The sequence below is a fragment of the Cuculus canorus genome, chromosome 4 (genome assembly GCF_017976375.1).
Source record: "Cuculus canorus isolate bCucCan1 chromosome 4, bCucCan1.pri, whole genome shotgun sequence".
Classification (NCBI taxonomy): Eukaryota; Metazoa; Chordata; class Aves; order Cuculiformes; family Cuculidae; genus Cuculus; species Cuculus canorus.
The window spans coordinates 27,967,490-27,980,008 of record NC_071404.1 but is presented as its reverse complement, the minus strand read 5'-3'; the positions used below and the strand labels follow the sequence as shown (position 1 = coordinate 27,980,008).

General features: G+C 37.0%; 1 protein-coding gene across 3 annotated transcripts in view; it reads left to right on the top strand.

Moving 5' to 3' along the window:
* Positions 1-12,519, top strand: part of GABRA4 (gamma-aminobutyric acid type A receptor subunit alpha4) — a 47,926-nt gene that overhangs the window by 16,552 nt on the left and 18,855 nt on the right. For all 3 annotated transcript variants that reach the window (XM_054065305.1, XM_054065306.1, XM_009559967.2), the window contains exon 8: positions 2,466-2,725. In XM_054065305.1, the coding sequence (XP_053921280.1) occupies positions 2,466-2,725 (260 nt within the window). The remainder of the gene's footprint in view (positions 1-2,465; positions 2,726-12,519) is intronic.

The following is a 12,519-nucleotide window of genomic DNA, read 5'->3' as shown; positions in this document are numbered from 1 at the left end:
AATTGTTTCTTTTTTACTTTCTGCCATACATCCTCTTTTTAATGACTTTCACCAGGAGAGGCCTTATAAAGTGTGTTGTGCTATACTGTCTCAGTACTAGTGCAGAACTAAGAGAATAATACCAATTCAGAGGAATTTTTGCTATCGATGTATGAAGAATGTTTTATGAGAATCCTTGGAATCTGAAGAGAAACTCGGAATATGTAACCTGAAGAGTAGCATGGTTGCCTGTGTCAAAAAAAAGGCTGTACGTCTTTGGGGGTTCTCCCTGCTTGGGAGACCAAACTGGGAAGACCTGGCCCTGAGTAATACAGTCAAGTTCTTAGTCTACATCCAGAGCAGTGTTATCCTCCAGTGGACAGTAGTGTAATTACTTGAACTCACCCTTTCTAAAAATACTTGTATATTAATTTGATGGGGAGTGTGCAAGATGTACAAATATCTTCTTATGAAATATCCGTGTCATTTGTTGAAGCTTACTATGAGTAAGGATTAGATCTTATTTGAAGTTAACGTTTAGTGCTCTTCTCTCCCTTCTGCCATTGCCGTAGTGAAAATAAATTAAAAAAGCAAAATGCTCACAAGATATTAAAATTGCCCTCATCAAAATACAGCTTGAATGAGATGCTACAGTGAACTCTGAAAATAATAATAGTAAAAAAGCTTCTATGGAAGACTAAAAATAAGAAAGTAAGTGTAAATATGGTTCCAAACAAACAGATAGCATAAAAACATTTTTAAAAGGAATCTTTATAGAGCAGTGTCTTGACTTTATAACTTTATAACGTCCTGTAGTCTAAAGCAGAATAATCAGGAAAAGAATGTTCTACAAAAAACCTTTCTATAGATAGATGCTGGCAGGAGTGATAGGAATTACTGTTTCTATGGGGTGGGCCATTCAAACATGTAAGCAGAGTCGGAACACTGTTTAGTATCACAAATTAGACAAGGTTAGTGATTACTTATAGGAGAAACAACTTGTAAACCTAATAAGAACCACACTAACTCTTAACTTGAGCATTATGTTAGGTAAACTACTATATCACTTTACATGCTTTTGCAGTGTTGTTGAATAATGATACTTTTTTTTGAAGGGAGTATTGCCATGAACTGGAAAGGTAGAATCTGTATTTACAGACAGAATGTGATAGTAGAAAATGTACAAATTATAGAGGAATAGATGGTATATGTGTCATTATATCCATATGCAAAACTTAAAACAAGTAATAATAATAAAGTTTGGACATCTCCTAAGTTACAGATAAGTCTCTAAAATACCTTTGAAAGCAAATGGCTTCAAGTGTGGCTAAAAGTATTCTTTTAGTTTTCTGACAAATTCTAACAGGGATCCTGTTTTCTGAAGTTTTTCTTAAAGAAGGTAGAAATGTTGCAGGCAGGAGATAGGAATGAAGCCAGAATACCTGCTATGGTACCAGCTTTCTAGAGGAACTGTCAAAAAAGGCTGACCATTGGACACTGCATGACAGAACTTGGCAAAGCTAACAGAGGAAGGATACACAAGGAACTAAGTTCTTAATTATTTTGAATTCTTCTGTGCATGTACCTTTCATTTTGAATTAAAATAGGTACAGCGTTCTTTTCATACGAGTAAAGACAACTCTATTTGTAGTCAGTATTCCTTGAGGTTATCACGGTAGGACTTATGCAGTGTTCAGTACATACTTGGTATTGACATTTCTATGATATGGGGTATTTTAGATGAAAAAGGGAAAAAAAAAGACCTTAGACTTTAGTTTTATACAGCACATATTTGCATTTGAACTATTACTATGAAGTGGTCATATTTTGAGTTCAGTGTTCATGCTTGTACACTTTAATTAAAAAGTTGTTCTTTCAGAAGACGAAATTGTAATTGAATTTCATCGGTTGGCTAGTAGCAGAGAGGTTTAAAAGATAAGGTGATGGTTTCTTAATTAACAGAGTTATTAACATAATGTTCTAGTTTTCCTTAGCACCAAAATAATTTGCCTTGTCTTAGTGGCACCTGGATTACCAGTAGGATCAGAGGAACAGACACAGACTAATATGTGGCATTCTGAACCCATTACAGGAAAAAATAATGTATTTGTTGCAGTCTGAGGAGTGCACTCCTATTTAAGGACTTGAATTGTGTCTGAATGTTTAGAAAGTAACTTGTAAGAAATTCTACTGAAATTGACATGAAGAAAGTATGAAATTAAGGATTCTATGTTTCCTTCATGTGAAGTGTAGATCATCTGCTGCAGTCATGGCTTTTTATGCCTCCTGTAGAAACTGGCTAACTGTTTTGTGTGCGTAGTTACCTATAGATATATGATGGTTGTCTTGACTTAAATCTAACGCACTATGCACAAGCAGCAGAGAGAGGCTCCTAAGTGATTTAAAATTATTTGTTTGAAGTTTCTTGCATATTCTTGTTTTGTTTAACTTGGATCCAGCAGTACTTTTGCTTTATTTCTTTGAAGGAATTACCACAGTGTTGACAATGACGACACTGAGCATCAGTGCAAGACATTCACTGCCAAAAGTATCCTATGCTACTGCCATGGACTGGTTCATAGCGGTCTGCTTTGCCTTTGTTTTCTCTGCTCTTATTGAGTTTGCTGCTGTCAACTATTTTACTAATATTCAAATGGAAAAAGCCAAAAGGAAGACGGTAAAATCCCTTCTTGAATTTCCAGTTGCTCCAGTGCAGAGAGAAAGATGTACAGAAGAGATACTCACGGTATGTTTTCAGCTTACACAAGCATTTGCTGTCCTTTTGGTAGTGTTTTGGTTTTTTTTTTTTGTAAAAACAGGCTTTTACCTTCCTCCCAGTTTCCTCTGAGCTAATAAACCACTGTAAGTAAGCCTCATTGTTAAGGTTAATGGCACACTGTATTTAACAGCAAAAGCCTGTAAAACATGGTTTAATTCTTACTTGCATTATTTGATTTACTGGAGGAAGATGAGGAAGTTGTGACCACCTATACGTGCAGTCTCTTCTGTATTTAGCTGTATTTTGGTAACTTTCAGTTGGGATGGGTATCTTTTTGGAAACTTTTCCTTTGCACATTGATTCTGATTGGACTCGTTATACGGATCAAGATACTACAGATTATAAGGGCACATTGCTTTTTGTGTGACTAATGTTTTTGATTAAATGAAAAAGCTAAAGCATTGCATTTGTGTCTTGGAGAACTTCTCTGGACATCCTTTTATTGCATGTATTGCCTGTCTAGAGTTTTCTCTCTTCATCAGTTACAGCTTCAGGAATTTTTGAAGAATGCTGGATGAAACCTTTGTGTCCACCTTAGAATTCATTTTTATGTAATTTGAATATCTTTGTGCAGGAGCTCACCTCAACTCTTGGAATTATAGAATGGTTTGGGTTTGAAAGGACCTTTAAAGGTCCTTTAGTTAAACTCCCCTGCAGTGAGCAGGGGCATCTTCAACAAGATCAGGTTGCTCAGATCCCCATCCAACTGACCTTGAATGTTTCCAGGGATGGGGCTTCTACCACCTCTCTGGGCGACCTGTTCCAGTGTTTCACCACCCTCACAGTAAAAAAATTCTTCCTTATACCTAGTCTACATCTACCTTCTTTTAGTTTAAAACATTACCTCTTGCCCTGTCACAACAGGCCCTGCTAAAAAGTTTGCTCCCATAATTTCCCTTTTCAGGAAAAGATTTTGGGGCTTTGTTTAGCAAAATGCTTTCCAGCTTTCATAGTGCTTCAGGTTAAGTATGACTTGTGTGGTAGCTGTCTTAGTGTGCGGACCAGTTAATAAAGGCTTGATCTCATATCCAGTTGAGCTCACTTTTCCCATTCCCATATCCTTACTCTCTGCTGCATCACTCTTTCTATGAATGAGATACCTAACTAACAAAGTCATTATAGTGCTTGCACCGGCCATGCAGTAGGCCAGTAATTCCCAGGGATTGCTCGCTCTTGACACCATCACTCAAGAAGTAAGACACTGACAGCAGCATTGTAATGTACTCTTCCTGTCAGGCTGACTTTGTAATTTCCTTTTCCTGAACCATGATTTAAGAACCACTGTTTTAGACTAAGTCTTGGTAATTCTGTCTTCTGTCTCTTCTTACATCTCATTTGTCTCCTTTCCTATTCATCTGCTCTTTTTTTTGCCTTCCCACTCCTTCCATTTGCTATAGCTGCTCAGATGCTGTCCACCCACTTCCATTTTTCTTCCTCTTCTTTGCTCTCCTACCATAGATTGTTATTGTTTTTAGTCTCCTGGCTGTGTTGTTCTGTTAGCTCCCATTTCTGCTTAAAAGGATAGATGTGCTCCTGAAGAGTCTGTTACTTGTCACTCTGTTGGCTGCTAGTAAGAGATGAGAACAAGAAAAAGTATGTTTATCGTAGTTTGTAGTTTGCCTTGTACCTACAGATATTACTGCCATTAGTTTCTGCTAAGCTTCTTGATTGTACAGCATGTAGTTTGGGCACTCTTGAGGAATGTTAATAAATACTGCTTTTGATGACAGTCAGGTTTACTTGGGTCCATAGGAAAATAAATTATAAGAACAGTTTCATCCTAGATTTATAAGATTTGTTTAAAGCAAAAGGAGAATGTGTAGTTTTCTGAGGAAGCAACAATGGAGGCTTAATGAAACTGTTTTGATTCATGGTCATAATTGCTGTAAGTCAGTCTTCTTTCATGCTTATATATTTACACACGTGTTTTGGAGAAACTTCTCTTTCTCTTCCATTTTTCTTAATTTTTCTTGTTTTTAAAAACAGCAGCAACAGAACACACAGCTTCACCCAACTTGAAAGCTATGTAAAATGAGATATGAACAGTTGTATTCCACTTAATTATTGCCTCTTTGATAAATATGGTAGTGTACTTAGACGTTTGGGGATTTTGAAAACACTCAAGGGAGCAATCTAATTTTTGAAGGGTTACACGTTAATGTTATGAGTATGTAAGTAAGTGATAATGTTGATTGTACCTTGAACTGTGATTTTTTTATGGCTTTTTCTTCAGTTATGCTGCACGGAATAGAAGCTAATAAAGCTGTTCTTAATTTGTTAGAAGCTAATATGGCTGTTAATCTGCTTTCCAATCTGACGTGTAATATAGTCTTTTCCTTAATTTTTTTTGTTTGGTTTGTAAGGGCTTATCTAGAGTTTTCTTATGCCTTATTATAAGTCTGATTTTTTTTCTACACATATACTGTCTAATCAGTGTTCATTTATAGGCCCTCAGCTTCTCTGTGAGTGTGTGGTACACAAAGAATGCAGGACAGTAGCCTTACTGTAGCATGTAATCCGCAAGCATTGTTTCTTATCATAAAGACTGCATGTTTTATCTCTTTATCTCAATGATAGAATTTGATTTCTTGACCCAATTGGTATTTCAAAGAAGTCTGTAGTACATTGCAACTGTTGTGCTGGAAGTTCTGCTGTTAGCAATACGAGTGCCAGAGTTCAAAAAAAAAGTTGTATTTTAAACTTGAAAGTTTTTTAAAACAGACTTTACCTAGTCTGGTAAATTTGCCAGTCTTCCTTCATTAAAAAAAATTCACTTAGCCCTTGGAGGAAGTGTGTGTAAATTAGGAAAGAAGATGCCCGAATGCCTAAAGCATGCAGTTCTTTCTGGTGCATATCTCACTGTTTGCAACCTGCTTTGGATCTTGTATTAATTGGAGGGGGAGGGTGGGGAGGGTGGGGAGAGGGACAAAATCCCTCTCTTATGCCTGTTAGCCCTGTACTTTTACTTCCTTTGAAATGGCATAGAGCCAGCTGTGCTGGCTTTTCGTACTTGAGGTCCCATTTGTATAGGTTCCCTGAAAACAAGAAAAATATGGAGCAATTGGGGCTGTTAAAGGAAACAAACTAGATATACTTTTAAATGAGATTTCATTTTATGGGCTCTTGATTCTGCATTATTCACTGGATGGTTACGTGCATTTGATCTTGTTTAACTTATTTTTTTTCTCCAATAATATGGTGGAATTTTCCTAGAGGGGTTCTAAGAGGGAGCAAGTTGGGCTTTGAAACTGGATTCCCTGTAGGACATGGGGACTTTACTACTCGTACTAGAAATTAGACATATTAATGGTAAAATCTGATAAAATAAAGATAAAGTGCACATAATTGGAAGTACTTTTTGACATGTGTGTGTTTGACCAATTTCTGACCATAGAATTGAAGTGAGTTTTCTCTTTTGAATCAGTTCATGCATTACTTGGAATTCTTGGTGGTGGGTGTTTTTTTTTTTTTTGTTTTTGGTCAAAAACTTTTCCAGTTGTCCTGGATCAAAAGCAACTCCTGTCATTATGATCAAATGATCTGGGATGTGTTCATTCACAGTATGTATTTCTTCACCACAACCAACACATCTTTACTATAGCAAAAGTGGACTGTATGCTTTTCTAAGTTATTCTCTTTTGTAATTATATTTACTTTTTTGAGGCCACACAGTGGGTCTTACTGGTCAATATATTGGTTACAGTAAGCATTAGATTAATTTCAGATGCTAGCCAAGTAATCTGGACTGTGTTATTTCCAACAAAAGATCCTGGTGTCCGGCTAATTTACTGGGCTGGGGACAGCAGAGGTGAGTGGACAGGCTTCATAGTGCCTGCAGATGCAGCATGTGCTCCTCTATCACTTGATTCAGTTTTAGCCATGGTATTATTTAAACTCTTTAAGCCCCACTCCACACCCCGTTTCAACTCATTCTTCTTGTTGTCTATAACTTTCTGATACAAACTTAATATATTTCCATAAGGAAGAGTGCAATTTGGCAGCAGACATCCCATAAGTAACACCCAAGCTTTTGTTTGAGATCTGCCTTGAGTTCTCAAGGTACTTAGTCAACTGCAGTCATCGCTTCTGGCAGCCACAGGGAGATAGTACTGGACTCTGTCTAAGCCAAGACATATGACTTGCACCATGATCTCTTGTGATATCTTTGTCTTGGGAGCAAGGTAAAATGCTCTTGGGCTAGAATGAATGAACCTGTCCCTAAATGTTCTGAACTCCTTTCTTTAGCAAAACCAGAAGTGTTGTTGCAAGTCAATTTGTGATGAAAATGAATGATTTATAGTTTGTTATTGGACTCCTGCGTCTATTTTTATGCTTCTGCACTATTTTTTTTCACTGTATTCCTATGAAGTTTATTTTTAAAGACCTACCCAGTTCTGGAGATGAGAATGCTCCTGAAAAATAGTCTTCAAAAAAAAAACAGGTGCCTAAACACTGTTAGCATGAGCTTCAACCTCAGCTGTTTGTTAAAAGAGTGTGAAACTTGAAAAAACAGGTCAGGCTGAAACAAACCTTTTGAATGGAATTATTTATTCAAACTCAGTCACAAGAAGATGGTTACTTTCAAACTTTCTTCCTCTTTTCTTAAGCCAGTTAAGTGTCACATTATCTTAAGTAAGGCCTGTAGCATCTAACAGAGGAACTCAAGTGTAAATGGACATTCCTCACCAGGAGGATCCACTCGAGGTGGTATGTGACTGACGTGTACCTGACAAGCTTGCAAGAAACATTGTCATGTGGACAACCTTCATATATGCTTTTATGTGATTAAGATGTATTTTCTGTGATGAGGAGTACTTGCCTTTTAGTCATATGGTGGACACACCTCAAGTTACATGATGGTGATGGGAGGAGAGTGGAGATCCTGTGGCAGCATTTGGTGAACAAATATCTGGAGCAATTAATCTCTGTGCTGTCTCATGGCTTCCAGAGCAGGGATTGGCCCAGATGAATAGTTCTGATCATTTGGGTACAATGCAGAGGCCACAGGCTGGATGCTTTTCTTATTTTTGTTTTATTTATTTGTTTGGGCTTTCATTTGTTTGTGTCTATGTTTATCTTGTGTCTAAGGCCTAGGAAATTTTAAACTTTGAATGAAAATTTCTTTTTGAACGTGTAGACATATTGTAATGGAGAGGTGCATAAGATGAAGCATCCCTAGAACAGTACTGGAAGGTACTGGGAAATGCGCTTAACAATTAAATTTTTCGCTTCTTCCTTGGATTAGTATAAAAATAGCTTCCTCTGTCCCAGCAAATAGAAGAGTGAAGTTCAGCCAGTTTTTCATATATGGGAAGGGAGTTACCTGAAGAGCAGATGGATCTTAATGGCGGTACTTGGACCACAAGGCGATTGTCTGTTTACTGAATTCCTTTTGTGAATGCATAACCTAACCTCCTTTGTGTGACTTGAATAGTTCTGCAGCATTCTGGTTTTTAAATGTAACAGTAATTTTTTGCTGAGTCACTACTTCTACACTGCCTAGGGTGTCACGCTTCGTTGAGCGTTTAGAGCAGTGGCATTTAAAACTCAGATCCTAATGAAGATCTTCAGGCTCAAGAAATGGATAGAGTTCATGTAGATATAAGAATGGGACCATACAAAGGCAGAGGGCTGCGCCATGCGAGTAATTTCTTTGATGTGTCAACAATTTTCTGTTGCTCTAGTTTCATTAATCAGCATTTTTGATGTTTATGATTTACAGTCATAATATGCTGACATCATGTTTAAGTAGGATGAGAGTGGATGAAGATCATAAACAACTGGCACATTTCATCCTAATTGCTATTTGAAAGATAGCATAGAATGACTCTGGGGTAATGATGCGGTGGTTTAGTGGGAACTTAGAATATTGGGATACGTGAAGATAAAATAGATCCAAAATGGTTCTAAGAATATTTTATTAGCTGTGATGCTCAGGTACAGTGTTTTGGATTGCCTCCCCTACACCTTTTATTTCTGCTTGTTTACTTTAGTTTAGTTTGGTTTTTTGTTGCTGTTTTTCTTTGGGTTTTGTTTCTTGCTTAGTTTGATAGACTCAGATAGTGCTAGCCAGCAACTGGCACTATTTGCAATGTGTAAGGCTAAATATGTGCTCAAACAAAATGATCGGAGTGTGCAATTTAAAATAGTTTTCTTAATATTTCACATAGTACATCTTTGTAAATAGCTTATATTAAAAAAATCAGGCCTCTTGCCAAGAACCTGATATTGCTCTACCTTTTGACATTGCTGAGTTGTGGAATAACTTTACACTGTAGGTAAAACATTTGTCTACTGCAAAGTGAGCAGAATAATATCTGGAAGCATTCAAGATAGTATGAGGTTTGAGGCTAGGTTCTGACTCAATTTAACTGCGATGTAAACTCAGAGAGTTCCAGAATTCAGTTATAATGAAGGTAAAAATAGCTGGGTGTCGATAAAATGGACAGAAGTGTTGGAATTCAAAATTGGGGAATGAGTTGTTTCCTTATTGAAAGTGGAAAAAGTTTTGTTTAGGTTTTTTGGGTTGTTTTTGGTTTTTGTTTTTTTTTTGCTTGTAGTTTTTAAAGTATGCAAAAAAAGCAGGAGTTTAATTTCAACACCTGATTTATAGCTAAACAAGAAATACTGTTCTATCTCCTCCAGCCCTTACTAGGAAATGCCATAATTGCTGAATATTGTAATGAACTAGCACAATAGTAGGAAAGGGAATATGAAAGATATGCTTGGCTGTTATTCATTTGGTGCTCAAATACCTGACAGTGTTTACTATAGTTACTGGAAGACTTAATTTGTTTTGGAAACCAAAGCGTAGCTCAGTAATGTCAACCTTTCAAATGGCTATTCTAGGAAATACTACACCCCATTGTTTTTCATTTTTAGCATAGCTTAACTGCCTTTCCTTGTCATTGTGCTGATCTGCTGAGGAGAGAGGCTTCTTAAGATTTCTTCATTAGAATAAGCTATACAATCCTATTTAGTATGAAAATAACTTTTATTACTAGTGTCAGTTGCAGGCATTAATCAAGGTTGTTTATTGATTTAACTGCAATTTCCTTCCTTTTTTTTTTCTTTCTTTCTTTTTTTCTGTACAGGCAAATATTAAGAACTCAAAACCGCCAAGTCAGAATAAACCTGTATAGTGACAGGGGTAAGATTTTCAGATTGTTTAGCATCCTTTATAATACCGATTTTCAGTGAGTTTATGGCTTTCCCTATAGTGATTAGTATGAATAATGCCTTTGAGCACAAGGCTCTTTGTATTTTCTGCTTAAAACTTTTTCTGTATTTATATTAAAATTTCAGTTTTGTTTTCCTTGTGCAAAGAGTTTTCAAGACTGCTGAGCCCCATGACACCAAATGGAAATTGAGTTTCACAGAAGTGTGTGGGATTTCTAGCTGACTTCATTTTTACACTGGGTAAACTGGGGTCAGAAGAAATAAATGTTGAGAGGCCTGGGAAAATCTATGAGGCAATGACTGTTCAAAGCAGTTTCAACAGACTACTGAAGCTAATTTAGCTACAGCTTTTAAGGACAAGGAAAATTGAAAGATATAGAAAATAATGAAGGTCTTTGGTCCCTAATCAGCTGTTAGTCTTCCTTTCATAGATTTTATACAGAGCACCTCCATAACTGGTTAGCACAAAACTTAGCCTGATAGATTTATTCCTCCTTCCCCTTAACTATATTTTCAGCTATTTATTTTTTCTCGTGATATGAATAAAATCTTTAATTTTTGTGCTCACCAATGCTTAAGAACCATATACATGCATACTTACATATACATATATATGGCTTTTAAGCACTATATAGGTGGATGGATTTATTCGGCATAAATTTAGCATCTATTTTTTGGGAAAAAGGTTCTTCTAATCTATGTCTCTCTAATAAGCTGGGATTTACTTTTCTACCATGTTGTGCACTTTTAGACATGTGTAATGGTGGAACATAAGATGAAGCGCTCTTCTTACCTCTTCTGCCCTCCCATCATGTGATTCAGATCACAAAATGAGCAGCATGGCTGGTGGACTGGTTTTTATAGCTTATCTCCTCTCGCTTTTTCCTCCCAAAATAATCTGCATTGCTCTTTGCACCTCTAAAGCTATGGGCTAGAATTCATTTATTTTGTTGAAGGTGGAGCTTTTACTTGGTCATATTCCAGGGCTCTGTAAGATAAAACCAAAATCTCTAGTAAAATTCCAGTAAAACTTTGATTGCCTGGCTATACAACATAATAGTAAAACATGGTAGATTTCTCCTCCAAGTTCTGCATTTGCTAGCAGCATGGCAATATGGTGACTCAGTGGGATTTGGGACAAGCAGCATTATTTACCCTGATGACAACATGCTACTTCTCTGGTAAATGTCAAATGGTATGAATTTGGCAGGCTACATAATGTCCTTCCAGAAGAACAGCCTGTTTCTTTAGGAAGGATTAGTAGAGATAAAAAACACTACAGTAGAATTTAATAGGAAAATATTGCTAAATTACCACATAAACATTTTTTTCCTCTTGCAGCCAAACAGTAAGCAATGTCAGACTTTTGGTCGTTTTAAGCCTTCCAAATTTTGCATTGTTTTTGTTTGAATTAATTGCTATCTCCCAACTTGGGAAACCTATGTTTTCATATAGCACATTACTGACCTTCCTATAAATTAATTTACCTGCACCTTCTTGAAGGTTTAATAGTGCTGTCGTGGAAGACTCTAATCTTGTAAAATTAACGGTAACACATAGTTGTTTACTCTTCACTTTTCATTTAATTATAGTAATACTTCTTCGTGATATGTTTGATTATTCTAATAAACAATATTCTTCCATGCAATTTTAAAACCACTTTGATTGTGGTGTCATTTTCAGATGATTTTTTTAAGTTGGTTGTTTGTTGGTTTTCAGGCACCTGAAAGGCTTACTTACTAAATTTCCATAGGTAGGCATGTATACAACTGACTTGCTGCTTCCAAAGTGTTTGCCATGCATCTTAGATGAAAAAAATACCTGCTTCATTTCTTCTAAATGGCCATATGCCTATTAGATACAGCCTCCCACAAACCCCAAGTAGGAGTTAGGGCACGTTTGAGTCCTGCTCCTTCTGTCTGGGAGAACTGTATTAGTAATCAGACTGTTAGGTAGTGCATGGGATGTTAAATTCCTGTTGAAGCTGCTTGTTTGTTAAATAATTTATATGGGGACATGGAGAAGGAGTGGAATTGATTCTGGATCCAGCTTCCCTGTGCATGCACTGCAGTGGGAGGGGGAGATAGAAGTGAGCAGAACGCAACATCTAGGAATGAGGACCACTTGTCCTAGCCTGATGGGGAAGTGTTTGAGATGTAGGAAGCCTGTGTTGATATCCCTGCAACAGTCAGAGCAGGTTTGAGAAGAGGTCTTCTATCACCAAACCTTCATTGCTGTCCTGGTCCTCGTGGAGGAGGACAGTCTTTTTGTGAGTGTCTTTTTACAGTGTGACATTGCTATCTAGTTTCAGAAAAGAGCTCAGAGCTGGAAGCGTTGTGAACAGTTGGATGGTTGTTCCTGCAAAAACATCTAATATAGACTGATCCCACCTGGGGCATTTCTCTCCAGCTTCAACAGCTGCTTACTGGATATTGAAGCGCTAGCTCTCTCCTGATAGGACTGGTAACAGAAGGTGGTGTTGTGACTTGTAAATTCGGCTGTGAATTTATCCCTGAGAAAATAGAACCTACTGCCTCTGTCGTAGAGAGAGAGAGAACACTTAAGTGATATCCTGTGTCAAA